The sequence below is a fragment of the Littorina saxatilis genome, linkage group LG4 (genome assembly GCF_037325665.1).
Source record: "Littorina saxatilis isolate snail1 linkage group LG4, US_GU_Lsax_2.0, whole genome shotgun sequence".
NCBI lineage: Eukaryota > Metazoa > Mollusca > Gastropoda > Littorinimorpha > Littorinidae > Littorina > Littorina saxatilis.
Genome location: NC_090248.1, coordinates 28,199,081 through 28,222,031, shown reverse-complemented (window position 1 = coordinate 28,222,031; position 22,951 = coordinate 28,199,081). Strand labels below are relative to the sequence as shown.

At 44.6% G+C, this 22,951-nt stretch overlaps 1 protein-coding gene across 4 annotated transcripts in view; it reads right to left on the bottom strand.

Moving 5' to 3' along the window:
• Positions 1–22,951, bottom strand: part of LOC138964398 (E3 ubiquitin-protein ligase HUWE1-like) — a 177,788-nt gene that overhangs the window by 113,227 nt on the left and 41,610 nt on the right. For all 4 annotated transcript variants that reach the window (XM_070336336.1, XM_070336339.1, XM_070336338.1 and 1 more), the window contains exons 17-25: positions 19,913–20,014; positions 19,377–19,457; positions 18,934–19,040; positions 18,382–18,559; positions 17,531–17,622; positions 16,461–16,738; positions 7,871–7,925; positions 3,401–3,577; positions 177–422 (exon numbers count right to left, since the gene is read on the bottom strand). In XM_070336336.1, the coding sequence (XP_070192437.1) occupies positions 177–422; positions 3,401–3,577; positions 7,871–7,925; positions 16,461–16,738; positions 17,531–17,622; positions 18,382–18,559; positions 18,934–19,040; positions 19,377–19,457; positions 19,913–20,014 (1,316 nt within the window). The remainder of the gene's footprint in view (positions 1–176; positions 423–3,400; positions 3,578–7,870; positions 7,926–16,460; positions 16,739–17,530; positions 17,623–18,381; positions 18,560–18,933; positions 19,041–19,376; positions 19,458–19,912; positions 20,015–22,951) is intronic.

The window sequence follows — 22,951 nt, the reverse complement described above, 5'->3', positions numbered from 1 at the left end:
TCTGGCACAAAAAGCTATCTTCAAGGAAATGAGTTCCCCGCCAAGATTTAGACAGGGACCCAGACCCAGACAGACACTCACATACAAAAACACTGACTCACCTGCCCCATGCGACACACATGAATCCAAGATTTATTTAAACGGACACACACAGACACTCACATACACAAACTCACCTGCCCCATGCGACACACATGAACGAACATGGTGATGTAGGCGTGCGCGGCCGCCAGAGCGTGCAGAAGCGGGGTTGCCTGGGGCGACAGGGTGGCGTCAGGCTGAGAGGAGGCAGCAGCCAGTTCTTGCAGCAAGACGGAGCCCCCAGGGTCTCCCAGGGGTTTGTGCAGCGGTTCCAGTTTCTGCAGAACATCGTTCAGGTGTAGCAGGCCCTGCTTCATCACCTGAGGCTCTCTAGACAGTGTCTGAAACGTGACCAGATGCGGCAGGTGTAAGGCTTTGGTCAACATCAACAACAGTACAGTCAAACCTCTTTCAAGACCCCCCAGTTCAAGCCTTCCTCCGTTGTCTTTTCGCCTATTTGTTCATAAGCCCTGTAAATGTACCACCATTTTAAGACTCTCTCCTTTTTAAGACCTGATTTTCTCAAGTTTTTGGAGGTCTTTATAGGGGGGTTTCACTGTAGCACCAATGCTTTTGTAACAAGAAGAACTGCTTTACACATTTTTCCTACCAAAATACAAGGTCATGCAACACAAAGCTGTTAATTCAAGACATAGGAAGTACAATGGTGCTTATTGGCTCTTTCTACCATGAGATATGGTCACTTTTAGTGGTTCACTACCTTATTTTGGTCACATTTCATAAAGGTCAAAGTGACCTTGACCTTGATCATATGTGACCAAATGTGTCTCATGATGAAAGCATAACATGTGCCCCACATAATTTTTAAGTTTGAAACAGTTATCTTCCATAGTTCAGGGTCAAGGTCACTTCAAAATATGTATACAATCCAACTTTGAAGAGCTCCTGTGACCTTGACCTTGAAGCAAGGTAAACCAAACTGGTATCAAAAGATGGGGCTTACTTTGCCCTATATATCATATATAGGTGAGGTATTGAATCTCAAAAACTTAAGAGACAAGAAGGGCAAAGCCCATACGACTCACATGCTTGACCTAAACCTAGCAATGACATCATACACTAAGAACTGCTTTACACATTTTTCCTACCAAAATACATGTGACCTTGACCCAAGGTCAAGGTCATCCAAGGTCATGCAACACAAAGCTGTTAATTCAAGACATAGGAAGTACAATGGTGCTTATTGGCTCTTTCTACCATGAGATATGGTCACTTTTAGTGGTTCACTACCTTATTTTGGTCACATTTCATAAGGGTCAAAGAGACCTTGACCTTGATCATATGTGACCAAATTTGTCTCATGATGAAAGCATAACATGTGCCCCACATAATTTTTAAGTTTGAAACAGTTATCTTCCATAGTTCAGGGTCAAGGTCACTTCAAAATATGTATACAATCCAACTTTGAAGAGCTCCTGTGACCTTGACCTTGAAGCAAGGTAAACCAAACTGGTATCAAAAGATGGGGCTTACTTTGCCCTATATATCATATATAGGTGAGGTATTCAATCTCAAAAACTTCAGAGAAAATGTGAAAAATGTGAAAAATAGCTGTTTTTTAGACAACATTTATGGCCCCTGCGACCTTGACCTTGAAGCAAGGTCAAGATGCTATGTATGTTTTTTGGGGCCTTGTCATCATACACCATCTTGCCAAATTTGGTACTAATAGACTGAATAGTGTCCAAGAAATATCCAACGTTAAAGTTTTCCGGACGGCCGGACGGACGTCCGGACGGACGGACGGACGGACGGACGGACGACTCGGGTGAGTACATAGACTCACTTTTGCTTCGCATGTGAGTCAAAAATGGGAAAAATGTGAAAAATAGCTGTTTTTTAGACAACATTTATGGCCCCTGCGACCTTGACCTTGAAGCAAGGTCAAGATGCTATGTATGTTTTTTGGGGCCTTGTCATCATACACCATCTTGCCAAATTTGGTACTGATAGACTGAATAGTGTCCAAGAAATACCGGACGGACGTCCGGACGGACGGACGTCCGGACGGACGGGGGGGACGGACGACTCGGGTGAGTACATAGACTCACTTTTGCTTCGCATGTGAGTCAAAAACATTGGTATCTTTGGCCTTGACTGCTTCTCTAGACCATTCACAGCTGTGAAGATACCTTCCTTCTTATGTAAACCATCATACATGCCACCATGTATCTGTCGAGGGTTTTACCTGCAGTAACAGTATCTTTCCACTTGGGCACATACCAAAACTCAACAATTTGTTTGTTTGTTTGTTTGTTTGCTTAACGCCCAGTCCACCACGAAGGGTGATATCAGGGCGGTGCTGCTTTGACATTTAACGTGCGCCACACACAAGACAGAAGTCGCAGCACAGGCTTCATGTCTCGCCCAGTCACATTATTCTGACACCGGACCAACCAGTCCTAGCACTAACCCCATAATGCCAGACGCCAGGCGGAGCAGCCACTAGATTGCCAATTTTAAAGTCTTAGGTATGACCCCAGCCGGGGTTCGAACCCACGACCTCCCGCTCACTGGGCGGACGCCTTACCACTAGGCCACCGAAACTCAAGAGTAAAATCCTCCAGTTGTTCATAGAAACCTGACAGAGTACAATGTTGGCTCATGTCCAAGTGAAAGGGTGGTCTTATCCCAGGACAGATCTGGCCTGTTTTATTAGAGGATCTACACAGTAAACAAGGTGTTTTGAATACATAACGGGCGCTGTGGTAAGACGTCGGCCTCTTAATCGGAAGGTCGAGGGTTCGAATCCCGGCTGCGGCCGCCTGGTGGGTTAAGTGTGGAGATTTTTCCGATTTCACGGGTCAACTTTTGTGCAGACCTGCTTAGTGGCTTAACCCCCTTCGTGTGTACACGCAAGCACAAGACCAAGTGCGCACGGAAAAGATCCTGTAATCCATGTCAGAGTTCCATGGGTTATGGAAACACGAAAATACCCAGTATGCTTCCTCCGAAAGCTGCGTATGGCTGCCTAAATGGCGGGGTAAAAACGGTCATACACGTAAAATTCCACTCGTCCAAAAACATGTGTACATGGGAGTTTCAGCCCACGAACGCAGAAGAACAAGAAGAATACATAACAAAATCAGACTAAGTGCCTGGAGATACACATAAATATGTCTACTCTTCATCTCTACGTGATTATTCTAAACCATCTACCTAACCAATATAAATATGTAACAGGCACAAAGGACGTTAAAAACAAAGTATACTGACAGTCATCTTGTCACGCAAATGACACACTCGTTTCAAAGCTTGCTTTCTTACTCAAAACGTTCTCCAATAGAAAATGTCTCACCAGAATGGATTTGCACACGCTGGCCACAGCCTGGCAGGCAGGGGATGCTGGGAAGTCAATGGGCAGGTTGGGAAGACCCAGAATACCCATCAAGGGAAGCAACCCCTTCTGGGTCACAAATTCCCGGCAGTGGTCGTCGGTGGAGTTGTTGCTCAGGATCGCTTCCACAAACTTCATCTGTAAACATTTTCAAAGGCAGAAAATTCATTTTCAGCCTGTACTATCGTTCCTCCCTGTTTCCTCCAAAGCATTCAGTAACGTATCCAAAACATCTTCTCTGAACGTCTTCCCTCAGTACGTTTTTTCAGCAGTCAACAGTCAGATACGTGCTTGTATAGTCATCACTGAGAAGACAGGGACTATCTGACTTGCATGATTTAATGCCTTGAATCCTCATGATATTGTGAATTTTCTTGATCTTCATACCAAAGTAAACAAAAACGCATATATGCAGTAAACACAAAATGATATTCAACAACAATCTGTGAAACAGTAAGTTTCAACAGCTGATGTGCACAAAAATTTGCAAAAAGAATATGTCACATTTACGCACGCTATTCACGTAACTATAGCAGTCTCTCTTTGGCACCACAACCACAAAAGCAGAAAAAAATTAACATCTATGTTGTTCTATCTCCATTTGGTTTTGTCTGTCACATCAAATAAACAGTGAAAAATAAGACAAGTGATTTAGCACTTCCAACATTTGCGGTAGCACAAGTATGCACCCATCATGCAGACAATGCAGGGTTCTAACAGTGCTCTGTTTGTGTGTGTGTGCAATACAAAGAGATCAAAGACAAACTAATCTTGATACAATGAGAAACAAACTTTATCTGTAAACACATTTTCCAACATAGAAAATGCATTTTTACCCTGTACCATTGTTCCTCCCCGTTTCAAAAACATTCAGTTCTAGTTCCAAAACAACTTCTCCGAACATCTTCTCTATCTGTGTTCTCAGCAAAGTCAACAGTCAGATACGTGCTTGTATAGTCATCACTGAGAAGACAGGAACTAACTGACTTGCATGATTTTAATGCCTTGAATTCCTCAAGCGATTGTGCATTTCCCTGATCTTTGTAAATTTCTTTCACACACAAATCATTTGTGGTAACCACAAAAAGGATATTCAACAAAAGTTAGGGAAACAGCAAAAAGACAAGGTATTTAGCACTTCCGACATTTCTTTCTTTATTTGGTGTTTGTCGTTTTCAACCGTTCAAGGTTATATCGCGACGGGGAAAGGGGGCAGATGGGATAGAGCCACTTGTTAATTGTTTCTTGTTCACAAAAGCACTAATAAAAAAATTGCTCCTGGGGCTTGCAACGTAGTACAATATATGACCTTACTGGGAGAATGCAAGTTTCCAGTACAAAGGACTTAACATTTCTTACATACTGCTTGACTATAATCTTTACAAACATTGACTATATTCTATACAAGAAACACTTAACAAGGGTAAAAGGAGAAACAGAATCCGTTAGTCGCCTCTTAAGACATGCTGGGGAGCATCGGGTAAATTCTTCCCCCTAACCCGCGGGGGGGTTCCAACATTTGCTATAGCACTAGGTATATTCCAAATCACTACGTAGACTATGCAGGGTTAAAACAGTGCTCTGTGTGTGTGTGAATGCAATACAAAGAGATCAAAGACAAACTTATCTTAAAACATTAAGAAACACAATATCTGTAAAATCCTTTTCCAACACAGAAAATGCATTTTCACCCTGTACTATCATTCCTCTCCGTTTCCAAAGCATTCAGAAATAGTTTCAAAACATTTTCTCAAACGTCTTCTCTCAGTCTGTGTTTTCAGCAAAGTCAACAGTCAGATACGTGCTTGTATAGTCATCATGGAGAAGACAGGAATTAACAGACTTGCATGATTGTTATGCCTTGAATTTCTCAAGCTGTTGTGCATTTCCCTGATCTTTGGTTGGACATTTCTTTCCACACACAAACGCACACACAAATCATTTGTGGTAACCACATAAGGATACTCAACAACAATCAGGGAAACGGAAAGTTTCAACAGCTGATGCACACAAAACTTTGCACAAAAGATTATGTTCACCAGACTTATTATGCCTTCATTCATCTTGTTTTTCACATTTACGCACGCTATCCATGTAAATATCGCACACTGTCTTTGGCACCACAACCACAAAAATATCTACATTGTTCTATCTCCATTTGATTTCGTCTGTCACATCAAAATAAACAGCACAACATAGGACAAGTGATTTAGCATTTCCGACATTTGCCGTAGCACTAGTATATTCCAAAACCACCACGTAGACAAAGCAGTATTTAAAAAATGCTCTGTTTGTGTGTGTGTGTGCAACACAAAGAGATCAAAGACAAATTTCTTAATACATGTACAACGAAACAAACTTTCTCTGTACAAACATTTTCCAACACAGAAAATGCATTTTCACCCTGGACTATCATTCAAACGTTTTCTCCAACCACTTTCTCTCAGTCTGTGTTTTCAGCAAAGTCAACAGTCAGATACGTGCTTGTATGTCATCACTGAGAAGATAGGAACTAACTGACTAGCATGATTACAATGCCTTGAATCCTCATGCTATTGTGCATTTCCCTGATCTTCATTTCTAAGTTTTAACTGTTTCTTTCCAAAGTAAACAAAATGCATATGTAGTAAACACAAAAAGGATCAGTGAAATAGAAAGTTTCAACAGCTGATGCACACAAAAAGTTGCACAAAAGATTATGTCATCCAGAATTATTATATCTTCAAACATCTTGTTTGTCACATTTACGCATGCTATCCACATAACTATAGCACTGTCTCGAAACTAACGCAATAGTCAGACAGATTTGCGCCCCTGGAACGGCAGGTAGTTCCGGTTTGTGTTTGCAAAATGGAACCGCATGACAATCCGCCCTTCAACTTCTTTAGCCGCGTAGTTTGAACAGCAGACACAGTAACGTTTCCCTCCACCACTAATCTTCTTCTCTCGTTCAGCCATTTTGGACGAAAACAAAACAACCGGAACTACCCGCCGACAGCGCCGCAGGCTATGTCAGGGACGGACTACTCTTATAACTTTCGTTTTGAGACAATGCTATAGTACACTGTCTCTCTTTGGCACCACAACCACAAAAGCAGAAAAAAATTAACATCTCTATTGTTGGATCTTCATTTGGTTTCATCTGTCACAACAAATAAACAGCACAAAATAAGACAGTGATTTAGCATTTCCGACATTTGCCGTAGCACTAGAATATTCCAAACCAACACGTAGACAATGCAGGGTTCAAACAGTGCTCTGTTTGTGTGTGTGTGTAAAACAAAGAGATTAAAGACAAACTTATCTTAATAAAATGAGAAACAAACTTTCTCTGTAAAAATATTTTCCAACACAGAAAATTCATTTTCACCCTGGACTATCATTCCTCCTTGTTTCCAAAACATTCAGTTATAATTTTAAAACATTTTCTCAGAAAGTCTTCTCTCAGTCTGTGTTCTCAGCAAAGTCAACAGTCAGATACGTGCTTGTATAGTCATCACTGAGAAGACAAAAACTAACCGACTTGCATGATTTAATGCCTTGAATCCTCATGCTATTGTGCATTTCCCTGATCTGATTTTGTAAATTTCTTCACACACACACATCATTTGTGGTAACGACAAAGGATATTCAACAAAAGTCAGGAAAACAGTTAAGTTTGAAAAGCTGATGCACACAAAACATTGCACCAAAAATCATGTGCACCTGACTTATTATGCCTTCATTTATCTCCAAAAATCATGTGCACCTGACTTATTATGCCTTCATTTATCTTGTTTCTCACATCTACGCACGCTATCCATGTAAATATAGCACACTGTCTTTGCACCACAACCACAAAAACATCTACATTGTTATATCTCCATTTCGTTTTGGCTTTCACACCAAATAAACAGCCTAAAATAAGACAAGTGATTTAGCACTTCCGACATTTGCTGTAGCCCTGGTGTATTCCAAACCATCACGAAGACAATGCAGGGTTCAAACAGTGCTCTGTTTGTGTGTGTGTGAGTGCAATACAAAGAGATCAAAGACAAACTAATCTTAAAACAATAAGAAACAAACTTTATCTTTAAAATATTTTCCAACACAGAAAAGTACATTTTTACCTTGACCTATCATTCCTCCCCGTTTCCAAAGCATTCAGTAATAGTTTCAAAACATTTTCTCCAAACGTCTTCTCTCAGTCAGTTTTTTCAGCAAAGTCAAACAGTCAGATACGTGCTTGTATGTCATCACTGAGAAGATAGGAATTAACAGACTTGCATGATTTTAATGCCTTGAATTTCTCAAGCGATTGTGCATTTCCCTGATCTATGTTTGTACATTTCTTTCCACACACAAACATACACACTTTGTGCTTGTGAAATACAAACAGTTCAAAGACAAACTAATCTTAATACCACAAGACCAAAGGCAAACTCAACTTACCACATTCAAGACATACTCCATCAATGGTATAGCTTGCCTCTCTTGAGATTTGCTTCTGCAACAAACACAATGTTTGCAAAGATTAACTTTCCAATTTTCTATACAGTAACATAAACTTACATTTTCTACCAAAGCTGACCAGTAGGCTTCAAAAATCTTGCTGCTGCCCTCTCTCTCTCTCCGACATATGTATAGCTTTCCCCAATCGTAAGACTACTTTGATCATGATTGTAAATTCATCACAGAGAGAAGGCCAATGCAGCAGCTGTCAACAATAATGTTATGAGAATTTATTTAAATTAAAAAACAAACTACAGTAAAACCTGTGAGCAAAGGACGCTCTTGGGGAGCCTTGCCACTGTCCTTTGTAGCAAGGTGTCCTTTCTTATGAATATGAATGCGCCAACATTTTTTTGGAGAAAAAAAACACCCAACAGTCACTGATTCTTTTTTGCCACAGTGATTATTAAAACTCAAAGTTTTGAAGCCCTCAATTTTTTTAATTTTTTTTTTTTCAAAGAAAAGGAGAGAGAGAGAGAGAGAGAGAGAGAGAGAGAGAGAGAGAGAGGTGCAATCGGTTTCTTATCTGAAGCAATGGGCCATTCACTGGAAGATTCTTTGATTGAGCTGTTGAAAACCACTCGAAGAGTTCTTCGTTCAACTCGTCATAGGTTGTTTTTCTTCTCTTTACACATTTTGCCGTCGATCTGGCACCGGAGTCCCACTGACTGAGAATTTGTGTTCGATCAGCTTTTATGTTGGAAATTTGAGTTTTTCCTCAATTCAGCTCATCAGCAACTTTTTGAACGGTCTTTATGACATCGACTCTCTCTTCTAAAGTCAATTTTTTTCGTTTTGGCATGATGAGACGAAGACGAAGGATGAGACGAAGATGCATCACAGTACAGAAAGTAGAAACCCGAAATGTTTGTGAGTTCACGGCATCGACCAATGAGCGTGCACCATACAAAAATCAACTTCTTTCAAGTGCTGTCATTGGCTTACAAAATAAGCTTCTCGCGCGTTCACATCGCCAGCGAGATTTTATTTGCAGAACCAAGATGGCGGACCAGCGTCTGCTAAAAGCTGTCTGCTTCAAGGGTTTGTCCGTTGTTGACAAGTAACGAACCCAATCGGGACCAAAAAAGGGTGTCCGCGTCCGCGCCTTTGAGGTGTTCGCTATTTTAAGGTGTTTTTGAGAGTAAAATACATCCGTCCTCACTTGAATTGTCCGTTATGCTAAGGTGTCCGCCGAAATAAGGGTCCGCTAGATGCAGGTTTTACTGTATTTTGCATAAGATGTTAACACACAAAATACTGCAAGTATGTGTATACATGCATGCATGTGAGCTTGCATGTGATTGAGAGAGAGTGCGGGACAAAGACTTAGAGAAACAGACCTCAACTGAGTGACAGTTCAACCAACAAACTGACAGAAACAGACAAAGAGCAGAAGAAGTAGAATGGAAAATTTCCTAAATAAATTATCATTTAATTAATATACTTACCCGAATCACATTAGCATTGAGTCACCTGAGATGCTTATCACTGAAAAACGCTTACCCGGCTAAAGAATTTAAAGGGAAGCAACCCCATCACCAAAACGAAAGTGAAAGTAGCTTTGGTAATGGGCCAGTACACCGGGAGTTACCTCCCATACGGGTGTATGCCACGTCACTTCCTCTAGGAACACGTGCCTATTATCATACGGCTTTAAAAAAATCTTAAAACCATAAGCGGGGCAGGTGGGAGGGAATACAGTATGTGATTCGGGTAAGTATATTAATTAAATGATAATTTATTTAGGAAATTTTCCATTTAATATCATATTCTTACTCCGAATCACATTAGCAGATAACATCAACAAGGCGGTGGGCTAGAAATGAATCAAAACTCACCATCAAGTTCTGGACAGGAACTGGCCTGCTGCTATGAGCGCTGGAAGGCCTCTGGAGCCATCCTGTCGAAGAGCTGTGACGTCCCGAAGATAAAAGTTTATGAAAACATCTTCGGAACGCCAATACGCAGTTGTCAGCACCTCCTCTAGACGTCTGGAGCGCAGAACTGCCAGAGAGGATGCCCACGCCCTCGTTTCATGGGCTCGGGCCGAGTCAAGTGGCAAGGAGGGCATAACCCCCCCCCTCTTTGTGCGACTCCACTCATAAGCCTGCTTGATGAGCGAGGACACCCACCGGGCCAACGTTACCTTCGACAAATCTTTCTCGCGCCTAGTAAGGAGAGAGATAAACAACAACTTCTGAGAACTAGACCGAATCGGCTGAGTCCGGGCTAAGTACAGACGAAGTGCCCTCACAGGGCAATTGACCGAATCGGGGTCATCCGGGGCCAACGCGCTGGTCAGAGCCTTAACTCTAACCAGCGGAGAGGCCTGCCCCGGAGACTGATTCTTGGCCAGGAAATCAGGCCGGAAACGCAAAGATGCGGAACCGTCCGGCTCAAAGGAGATATCTCCAGGCTGACCCGACAGGGCGTGGACCTCGCTACCCCGTCGGGCCGTAGCCAACAAAAGGAGAAACAGCGCTTTGCGAGTGACATTGAACAGACTGGCCTCGCTTAAAGGCTCAAAATCCGCAGAACGAAGGAATTCCAGGATTAAAAACAAGTCCCACTTGGGAGCGGGCAAACGAGCTTTAGCTTCCTTAAGAGCAGCCCCTTTAATGACTGCAGCTATAACGCCCCCGACTCGAACAGAACGACCAATCTGCTTAAGAGTCGCCGAGATAGCGGAGCGCCGGACCCTCAACGAGGAGACTGAGGCGCCCTGCGAAGACATGAAAGAGAGGTGGTTAGCGACCTGAATAGAGCGCGGAGCCACCGAACTCACCCCTCTAGCTGAACACCAGGCAGTCCATGCCTTCCAGTGGGAAGCATAAACTGAAGAGGTGGACGCTCTATGCGAGCGAGCCACCAAGTCCAGAGTCAAAGACGACGCCCCAGAGCGCTTCAGCGAGTCCCGAACAACTTCCACACGTGAAGCTTCAGAAGACTGGGCTCCTCGTGTGGAATGCCTGTTCGGGGCTGCACTAGTTCCCCTCGCACGAGTGCGAGAGGAATGGGGGGCCCTTGGGCGAGCCGAAGAAGATCTGGAAACCAGACCTGCGACGGCCACAGAGGAGCGACCAGAAGAAGAAGGGCCGGCTCCTCCATCTCCGCTTTCCGGATTACTCGGCTGAGTAACGGAAAGGGAGGAAAGGCGTACGCCTCCAGACCCGTCCAGGGAAAGTCCAGAGCGTTCACTCGCCATGCCTGAGGGTCCGGGAATGGCGAGACGAACACCGGAAGCCTCTTTGAGTACCTTGTGGCAAAAAGGTCCACCAGAGGCTTTTGGACCTGGGCCCAAAGGCGAAGCAGTGCCCCGTGAGTGATCGTCCACTCCGACTGAAGCACCGTACCGGAACGACTGAGCGCATCCGCCAAAGTGTTCAGCCTCCCTGGAAGGTACCTGGCCGAGATCGTGATATGATGCTGAAAGCACCACACCAGGATCTCGCAAGCCCTCTCCGAGAGAGACGGGGACCGCGAGCCTCCCTGCTTGTTGATGTACGCCGCCACTGTCATGTTGTCTGTAAACAGACGAACATGTTTGGCGTACAGGGAGGGCAGAAACTTGGCCAGAGCTAGAGCAACTGCCTCTAGCTCCAGCAAGTTGATGTGCCACAAGGACTGCTCCGTCGTCCACAGACCGGAAGTAGTCTGAAGATCTGTATGTGCCCCCCAACCCTCCCTGGACGCATCTGTAAAGAGGTCCAGGTCGGGGAGGGGCACGACGATCGGAACACCTCTGCAGACCCACTCCGTGTCCAACCACGGAAGGGTCGCAGACTGGAACCATCCCTGCAAAGGGATGAGGGCGTCCCAGTCCACCAGAGGAGAGTCCACAAACGGCTTCAGCGCGAACTGAAGCGGACGTTTGTGGACCCGGCCCAGTGAAACCAGAAGAGCCATAGACTCCATCTGCCCCAAGATGGAGGCGAGCGAGCGGATGGAAGCCATCAGGAGAGGTAAAGTGGAGCGAATCTGGGCTTGGAGCTTGTCCACCCTTCTCTGAGAAGGCTGGACAGTCCAAGCGACCGTGTCGAAAGACATCCCCAGATAAGTGAATGTCTGTGACGGGGTCAGCTCCGACTTTACCCGGTTGATCGAGAACCCCAACGAGTTGGATTCTCGAAGAACCGTCAGGGTATCCTGCGAACAGCCGCTCTGGGACTGGTTCATGATGAGCCAGTCGTCCAGATAAGCCCGCAGACGGATACCCTGGGACCTCACCAGTGCACAGACCTGTCTCACCACCATGGTGAAAATCCATGGTGCGAGAGACAGCCCGAAAGGGAGTGCGCGAAACTGGTAGATCTGATCTCCCCACCGGAAACGAAGCCATTTCCGGTCGGCCGGATGCATAAGAATGTGAAAGTATGCGTCCGTGAGATCGATCGAGGTCACCCAGTCTCCTGGGCGGAGAGAGTCTCGAACAGAGGCTGGCGTCTCCATCTTGAATTTTATCTCCCTCAAGAAAGTATTGAGGAGAGATAAATCCAACACGGGACGCCATCCTCCTGATGCTTTGGGAACAGCGAACAGACGCCCGTAAAATCCCAGGGAGCTGTGGACCCGAACTCTCTCCACCGCGCCCTTCTGCTCCAGGGAGGCAATTTCCGACTGCAAGACGGAACGTGCTTCCTGCGAGAAGGGGGGCTTGAACCGCGGAGGCACTCGGGTAAGAGGCGCCTTTTCCTCCCGCCAGAGTAGGCGGAAGCCCGATCTCACCACTCCCACAATCCATTGGCTGTCTACTACCGACATCCAACGAGAAAGTGCCCGGGAGGGGCCTCCCGCCATCACCAAGGTGGAGGGCGGGAGGGAGGTGAGATCGGGAGCGCTTCATTGGGGGTGTGGCTTACTTCCAGAGCCGCCACGCCCCCTCCCCGATGCCGTCCTCTTCTTCCCACCACGAGCGGCCGGCGGAGCCTGCCGCTTCTGAGCTGGCTTGGGGTTAGACGATGTCTGAGCCTGCTTCTGTTTAGAAGGCTGAGACTGTTTCACCCCCTTCAGAGTGTAGTCAAGGAACTGACTGTCCTTGTTTGACTGAATCTCCTTCTGTCTGGCATCCAGTGCCAGCGGACAGAAGAGAGACTCCTCTGAGACCGGGGAGACTCTCAAGGTCTCCCTAGTAGCCAGTTCCGTGAATTGGGACTGCGAGAGGAAGAGATCCCTCCTGCAGAGTACCGCTTGGGTGTACTGCAGGGAGGAAAGACGCAATTGTTCCTCATTGACCTTGGCCAATGCGGCCAAAAGCGCAGAGACATCGTCCGCATTCTGTTCTTCACTGAGAGTGAAAGGAACTAGCGAATCGGTCAATGCCCGAGACAGAGCCCGAACGAGAGTCTCCGCAATGGAGGACAGTTCGATCTGCCGACGTCCAACCTCCTCAGCAGAGAGGAGGGAAGCCTCGGAAACCGGCAAAACCGAATCACGCTTGATCGGTTTAGTCAGAAGAGGCAGCAATTCCCGGGAAACCGGAAGGGTAGCCCTAGGGAGTGCAAAAGACGCCAGCCAATTCTGGCTCTGATTGGGCATGCCAAGCTTCCTATTGACCGTAGGCACGAAGGAAGAGGCTTGGGCAGCTGAAGCCACCCACTGCTGCGCTGATTCCGGAACTGGACCAAAAGGAAGCAGTAACGGAACAGGCACTGGCCGAATACCACTCCCCGCATGTGCTGGACGAACCAGTGAATGCGAAAGTTGGTAAGCCACTGACGGAGACTCGGCGAACCGGAAGGAAGAAACATCCTCCTGTGCCGGCCGGAAGTCAGCCATGGCAGAAGGAACGAATGATGCGGAAGAGTCCGCAGCCACCACCCCTTCAGGAAAATAACGAGACGTTACTTCCGCCGCGACGTCAAGAACAGACTTGAGCTTCGACGGAAACACGCCCCGCGACTCCTCGCTGACCACTGATGGAGCATCAGAATAGTCACACGTGGAACCATGACCGAAGTCACCAGTTCCGGAAGCAGAAGCATGCCCTGGCAAACCGGAAACCGGAAAAGCCTGAGCACTAACGTCATCCTGCCGCCCAAAATCCTGTGAAGGTAAAGGGTAAGCAGGACGACCATCCGCAAAAACCGGAGCTGGATGAGCTGACGTCACTCCCCCGACTGAGTGGAGTGATGCCTGCTCAAGCCTAGGTGCTTGAAAGCCGGAAGGCGCACGCTGAAATCCACTATCTGGTATCCGGAAGGAACCACCAGAAGAGGAAGAAGCGTTTCCGGCCGAAACCGGAAGTGTAGTCAACGGAACCGCAAAATGCGGAAGTGAAGACTGCACTGGTTGACTTCGCGATCCGGAAGGACCGGAAGTCAGTGAATACTCCATCCTGCCGCGACCGCCGTAGCGTGCCGGAGCGGACGGATCATCACTTCCGGCAAGTGCCGGAAATGCGGCAGTCGAAACCGACTGCCGCCGCTGTTCGAACAAGTCCGGGGCCTCGTAGGTTATCGCCGGAAATGAAAGATCAGCAAGGTATCGGTCGTGACCCGATGCGAAAGAGCTGTCCCCCGAAGGAGAACGTCCAGGCGCCTCACGAGGGCTATCGGACCAGCTCTGCTTACCAACCGACGCTGAAGAGGGAGGACGCTGCTCCAAGCCGGAAGTGGAGGACAAAGACACGGAAGCCAATGCCCGGACGTCACTGCCAGATGCCGGAAACGCCGAACTGCTGGCGACGGAACGCTGAAATTCTGCCTGCACCAAGCTGCGGATTTCTGGAACCAGTGACTTTAACAGAGAGGAAACCAACGCACCTTGTCCAGGTGCTAACAAAGAAGACGAAGTCTCCGATGTAGAGACAGGTGCAGAAGTAACAGTAGCGCTAGGCGCCGCAAAAGAAGCAGAAGTAGTAACAGCGCTAGGCGCCGAAATTGGTACAGCCAACAAAGTGTTACGCTCTTGGTCTGTAACAAGTAAAGTTGCTTTGGAAGAGGAAGACTTAGCCTTAATTTTCCCCTTGGGGTCCGACTTGCCACGGCGCTTGTCTGAATCAGACATGTTGACAACAACACGTGGCAACGCGAAAAAAATTTACTGAAACATAAGTCTAAACGACTGGAAAATTCAGTAAACACACGCACTAATGCGTTAACAAAATACTATAGCTAAACTTGCCCCACAAGCAGAGGCACGGAGAGCTACAAACAAAGTCACACGAGCTAGAAAACTAACTCACACAACAAAATGGCGACACGCAAGACACTGACACAAACGTCAACAACACGTGGCAAAGCCAAAAAGATTTACTGAAACGTAAGTCAAAACGACTGAAAACACAGTAAACACACACGCTTACGCGTCAACAAAATACTAAAGCTACACTTGCCCAAACAGAAAGAGGGCACGCAGAGCTACTAGCAAAGTCACACGAGTTAGCTAACTAACTCACACAACAAAATGGCGAAACACGCAAGTCACTGACACACAAGTCCGTAAAAAACGGACAACGTACAGTAACGAAACAGCGCAAACAACCAACAACAAACGGGAACGAGCTCACCAAACTGTAGGCAAGGCGAGCAGACAAGCTGGGTAACGTGGCCGGCGGGTGTCACTCAAACACACAAGGTCAGCCACAGAGCGTCAAAAAGTGAACCGTCCTCTCCGAGGTGAAAAAGACGTATGATAATAGGCACGTGTTCCTAGAGGAAGTGACGTGGCATACACCCGTATGGGAGGTAACTCCCGGTGTACTGGCCCATTACCAAAGCTACTTTCACTTTCGTTTTGGTGATGGGGTTGCTTCCCTTTAAATTCTTTAGCCGGGTAAGCGTTTTTCAGTGATAAGCATCTCAGGTGACTCAATGCTAATGTGATTCGGAGTAAGAATATGATATTAAATGAACTATGGCAATATACAATACCATCAGACACACCGATCAGCACATACGAACAACTAACGCACACACTTATTCCAGTCAAATCACACTCAAACTCACTGGATGGAATGCTGAGATGCAGACTTTGCAAGGATTAGCTTTCCACATTTTTACACAGTAAGACATACTTAACATTTTCTACCAAGACAACAGAAAGGATGACCACCAGGCTTCTGTACAATCTTGCTGCTGCCCTCTCTCTCAGACATATAGCTTTCCCCATCAATCGTAAGACTACTTTCATCATGATTGTAAATACTTCACAGAGAGAAGGCCAATGCAGCAGCTGTCAACGATAATGTAATAACAAACAACAAATTTTAACTACTTTTCAGAAGCTGTTAACATAAAATTTTGCAAACATCAAAAAGAAAGTGTGCCTTTGCGCACGTGTGTATGTGCATGCATGTCAGTTTGCATGTGTGAGAGAGAGAGAGCGGGACAAAGACATAGAGAGACAGACCTCAACTGAGAGACCGATCAACCCACAAACCGACAGAAACAGACAAAGACAAAGAAGAGCAGAAGTTGAAGAATGAATTATGACAATACACTATACCATCAGACACACCGGTCTGAACAGCACAGCACATACGAACCACTAACGCACACACTTATTCCAGTCAAATCTCACTCAAACTCACTGAATGGCATCCTGAGATGCAGACTTTGCCCCAGAGCTGCTGACAGCAGAGGAAGCAGTCGCTGAGGCCGGAGCAGCTGCACCCTCAGCAGACGAGGCTGCCGTCTGATTGGACGACGAGGCTGCTGGGATGTCTTCCTCTTCCTCCTCCTCTTCAGACGAACCCCCATCCACAGGTTGCGGGGAACGGGGGGAGGAGGTGGCCTGTTCTGTTTTGGGCTGCTGCTTCTGGCAGATGTATTTGGGGTCTTGACCCATGGAGCAGATCTCCTCCAAGAGCTGATCATGGAAAAAGTTAACATATCATGTTAAACATCAAAACATTTCGTCAGTATGTCAGTCTGAAGATTCAGAAAATGATAAAGAATACAATGCAATCTCATAGTTCAACTGAGCCAAAGAATGTTTGACCAAAATGTTAATGACGTCATCAAAGGCATTGATTTAAAAAGTGAAAAATCGGGTGGGGATATCATCTCGAAGAACTGACATTGACAATTTCATCAAGATCTGCCCAGTAGTTTTCTTAAAATCGCTGTACTGGCACACACACACACACACCACTACCCGCGTCCCAGTTTAAAGTCTATCTGAATACATTTAGTCAAAAAAAGAACACTAGTCTTTTTCAACATCTTCTCTCAGTCTGTGTTTTCAACAAAGTCATATCAGATACGTGCTTGTATAGTCATCACTGAGAAGATAATTATAATTACAATAATAATAAAAAATCTCTGACGTGTTATGACTGAGGTAATGTTGGTGTGGCTTGAGGTCACATTTGTTCATGAAAACCTGCATGCTTAGCAATCACTGCAACCAATCGGCAGCGAATCATAGCTTCGATGTGCAATTTTTTAAAGAACCGAGTATCATATTGAGTGCACACTCCATAACATACACATCAGAGTTATTCATTTACCGCGATCATTGGTCTTAGCCGGACAGCAGCGAGCAGTTGCTTGCCTTACTGTCTGGCACAGCACTTGATCTTGTCAGTTATTTTCAAACATCACCTCTTTAATTTAATGCCTTCCATTCCTCATCCACCTTCATTTTTAAGTGTTTTACCTTGATGATCGCTTTTGTGGCATCTGTTCGCAGAGAGGGCTGATGTCGCATCAGTTCATCCATGGCGTTGCCAAGGTTACTGGCTGTGTCACCTGTTTGAGAAAGCAGGAGAAAAAAGTGTCAAGAGCACTGTTCAAACATCATTTTTCTTTCTTTTTCCTCCTTTCATTTTATAATCTTTCTTTCTTTCTTTATTTGGTGTTTAACGTCGTTTTCAACCGTTCAAGGTTATATCGCGACGGGGAAAGGGGGGAGATGGGATAGAGCCACTTGTTAATTGTTTCTTGTTCACAAAAGCACTAATCAAAAAATTGCTCCAGGGGCTTGCAACGTAGTACAATGTATTACCTTACTGGGAGAATGCAAGTTTCCAGTACAAAGGACTTAACATTTCTTACATACTGCTTGACTAAAATCTTTACAAACATGGACTATATTATATACAAGAAACACTTAAGGGTAAAAGGAGAAACAGAATCCGTTAGTCGCCTCTTACGACATGCTGGGGAACATCGGGTAAATTCTTCCCCCTAACCCGCGAGGGGTCCATCATTTTATAATACCAATCTGGAAAAAATAAGGTCTCATAAGGAGGGAGTTTTAATATGGAGATAACTGTACAGGTTTTATGAAAAGAACATCTTGGGAAGCAAGGTCATAAAATGAAGGGTCTTCAAACAGAGATGTCACTATAGTTTAAACAAGTTATTCTCATAAAAAAACCTATATATAACAGCACAGTGTTCCTGTGTGTCCTTTTGTGCATACGCACATGTATGTACCCTCCACAATCAGTCTCCCGTGTAAGGCACTACTCGGCGACTACAGATCCCGCAACCTTCCAGGCTTACCAAAGGGATCAGCACTGCGCCTCCTTCTCATGGCTGGCAGATAGTCCGGGGAGAGGAGCACCTTGAACAGACGGTCAAACGGCCGGCACGCCACAAAGGCCTCCAGCCCCCGCGTGTTGAGACACAAGGCGCTGAAGACGTTGGGCAGAGACGCTAACACTTCTCGTGTCGCAGGCACCTGTGAACGGACAGCGCACTTAATCCGAAGTCTTATTATGAATGTTTGAACAGCAGTTAAAAAGCACAAGAGTTAACACAACCACCTGAAGGGTGAACACAATAATTCAATTACACTGAACTTGTTTTGCAAAGACAAACATTATTGAAATGACCAAAGACATATGTCAAATAAACGTGAAGAAATTTAAAGGTAGGAACAAAGATGACATTCCTGGTTTTACTTTATAGGGAGAAGATCTATAGCTCAGTGGAGAACCGCTAAAAGGTACACCATCATTTTCTCAAGCCTCGCTGTCCATTTCAAGATTCGGTGACCGAGTGTATGACCAAAAAAAGAGAGAAGAAACTTCTAAATTTCTAATGGAAACTTACATCTTTGATGAGTAGGGCATGTAAAACTACATCTGTCAGCCCTTTGTCTTGCAGTGATGACAGGAGTGATGGTTCTTGAAAGACATACACCGTCACAACATCAGTTGCTGAAACAGAAAATGCACACATTTTTTCATAACTTTGCCTTCCGTAATTTTCCTTCAACAATATACATTAGTTATCAAAGATGTTACCATTACACTGGCAGCATGTTACAGCATGTTAATTTCACCCGCAACGAGCTTTCCTCGTTAAAAAAAACAGAATCAGGCGAAATAATACATATAGCTGTGTAAACAAGCAAAGCCACAAACTCTAATATTTTATGAAAGACATAAAATCCCCCCCCCCCCCCCCCCCCCCCCCCATTAAAGTTTGAACCTATCTATTACTGAGAACCTGTATTTTCTTGCCTTTAATTTAATCAAGCTCGGAGTACTCACCCAGTAGAAAAAGTGAAGGGCCATAATACTCTGCATTGCTGATAATATGCTTCAAAGACCTTGGTAGTGAGCCGTCCATCACTGGAAAAGATATGAGGTAGATATGAAGAAGGAAAAAAACAACAAGCAACCAAGAATATTTAGTCAACTATTCTGTTGCATTGAGCCACCAAATGAGTGCATATTTGGTTCACATTAACCTATCAACTTCAAAATATTGCATTACTGAGCTCCATACGTCTTCTTTCATGTATATATATATATGCAAGCTAACAACACTTCTACAGTAGCTACTGTTCATGGTTGATCAGAAAAGATCTGTATCAAATCAGAAACACCACAGTCATCATTTTCTCCATACCCCTAGAGGCCTGGGAATTTTCATCAAACCTTGTAATCTTGAATTTGGATGAAAATCACAATAAAGTCTAAGCTCAAAACTATACCACCGATAACATTCAACCATTAAACTGAAAAGACAATGTCTGGCTTCAACATCCATTTCACCCTTCCATGCAACTGGTAGTAGTACTCACAGTGCCTGATGCTCTCTGTGAAAGCGTTATCTGGAATGGCCTTCTTTAAGAAGTTCAGCATGGACTTCAGCAGGGCTGCTCTCTGTGGGAAGCACTGCACACCTGTCAACACAAAGCAAGGTGAATTCACAGACCGACAAACAGTGGTACCTGTGATGAAAGTACACCCTTGGAACCAGCCAAAAATGTCCTTACATTGTCTGTCATGTTTGACCAAAATATGATATTTTACACAGATTGAGACAGTTATTGTTCTATGAGAAAGTGATAGCGGCCGGGGTTAATAATGACCGTCTCTATCGCTGTCAATTGCAGGTACCACTGTATTCACTTTCAAAGTTGTGCCACATGTGTGCACATGGTGAATGAAAACTCCATCAGTACTTTGGGCTGATAGTTCAAACCTTTATTTTTTTCTGGCACACTACCTTCAAGAATGCTGGTCAAAACTTTTTCTAGCCTCTTGCACCCATAATAACACACACAGCAAGAATCTGCCTGTGCTTAAAATCAATTTCAACAGTAAAAAAACAGTTCTCACATTCACCTAAACGAACAATAATAAATCATGAATCCACACAAGTGTACATTCAAAAAGTTTTCACTTTCACAGGGATGTTGTTACAAATTCACACCTATAGGACAAATGTCCTGAGCTCTTCAGAATCAAAAGGACATTTGACCGCTTTCAGAAATTTCAATAGGACATCATAAGTTTGTGCAAAACACTGTCCATGGAATGGCTCCAAAATCGTGTGCACACACACACACATACAATGTATTGTATATCTATATATACACACCGAACATTTTTGCATACATTGTTTTATTAATCTAGTTCCAAATAGGACACACACAAAACGAAACAAACATCTAAAACAGCAACCAGAACCTTCAGCACTCTGTTTTTGATTGTCTCACAAACTGCATGATTTGACTAAAAAATAAAATACTGGGAAAAAAATCCGTTTCAACACAGATTCGACAAAGCAGTATGTTCTCTTTGCTGTCAAGGTCACAGTCTAACCAACCAAAAAGGGTCAGCCATGAATAGTTAAAAGACCGTTTCTGCGAATTTCCTGCTGTGCCGACATGTCCTGTACAAAATACAAAACTTCTCTTTCCGTGGCTGTGTCAGTTTCAAATGCGACACTGTCATTGGCACTGTCATTCTTGTGACGCTTGCCGCGTTTTCACCTGTTTTTGACCGAAACGTAGCACAGGATGCCGTTGAAAAGCCAAAGGTCTTCAGCTTTTGTTGATCTTTGGCAGGCCTATTAGTTTTATTTCGGTGGCATAATTCAATGCGCTTCGTCAAAATTTCTTAAACTAAAACCAAAAGCAGACGCAAGACTTATAGTCAGTTGGAGTTGTCTCCCGTACTCCTAAACTTCAGTGTGCTGCAGACGGGTGTACCCAAACGGCTCATTTCGCAAACGGTTCGGAATTCCCAAAAACGCAAGATCAGCACTACACGACTTCAGTGCACCTGTACGCGAGAGTGCTCGGTCGCTTTTTGAAAATGTGTATCTTGAATGGAAAATATGGAATATCACGCTGTCCGAAGGAATGGTGTTCTTATCGGACAATGACAGCGCTCAGTTCAAAACGATAGGACATCTGACCGCCATGCTGCTATGTGAATCGGACATTTGAGCCTTTCAATCGGTCTATGTCCGATGTCCGACGCCTAACGACATCCCTGCTTTCACCTAAACCAAACAATCATATATCAGGATCTACACAACTTAACATTCACTCCGATGCCCATTATCAACTTGTTGAAGGTTGAATACAGTGGAACCTGCTTATAAGAAAGAACAAAAACTCCTTTCTAATAACCAGTGCTTTCTTAAAACGGAGTTTCTCTAATCAAGAGGATTATAAGTGGAAGAAAGAAGGCATTTGGCAGGAAGATAAAAAGTTCTTTCTTGTAAGCGATGCATCTTCAGACCTGTTTACCCCCCCAAATGAAAATCAGGAATGCAGCTGGTACTTTTCCGTAATTTGAGGCATCTTTGAGTAATCTTTTTTATCAACCATAAACCAGCTCGAAAACGATTAAACGACACGTTTATTCGCGCGCTACAATGCAAAACAAGTACAAAATTGAAAACCATGTTTAATGCAAGTTAACTAAGACAAGTTTACTTTATCTAAAAAAAAACACCCCACAGTATTCAGGGGCGGAGCAAGAGAGCTAGAGGGGGGGGGGGGGGGGGTACAACCTGGGGTCCTGGGGTTGGGGGGGTCTGGCTGAAGAATTTTAGCTATTTTATTAACAATTTGTAGCTTATCCTTGATTTTAAACATGATAAATTGGTGTCAGCAGCCACTCATTATTTCTTTTAAAGTTAGTATTAAAGAATGGCAATTTATCTTCATTGATATCTGCTCCCCACAACAACAATTTCACAGACGAATGTCTTTAGTTTTTTTTCCCACAGACTGAATTTTGTTGTTGTTGTTGTTGCTTTTTTGATCCCAAGGGGGGGGGGGGGGGGTCAGGAACCCCTGTAACATCCCCCCACCCCTTGGAATATTTACAGTCACTTGAAGATGCATGTGAACAAAACCACCTTACATTCTGTCACATCAGACATCCTGCATTAAAACCAGTCATAATAACTCTCTCCAAAAGCTACCTTTAATTTTAGAGGACCGATTCGTTTATTTCATTTTAACATTTTGTTGTAAGTTTTTCGATCCAATGAACTGTGATCTTTGCTATATCGGAGGAATATTAATGGACATCAGTTTTAGACTCAGAAAGACTTGAATTTCGGCAACAGCCAAGTAACTGATGAGCGCGACCATAGACCTACATCTATGTCTCTGGCGCGACTGACCGTAGTGAGAGATCGGTTCGCAGGTCTGAGAGATTCTGTGGAAGTAGAGACCTAGTCAAATAAACTCGATGCGAAGCAGGCTCATGTTTTGCCAAACATAATTTCGTGTTTTTGTTTGTTTCCATGTTCATTTGTGTACTGCATTTTGTTAAAACGAATTCTGCGTCTAACCTCGGGACACGTGCCGCGA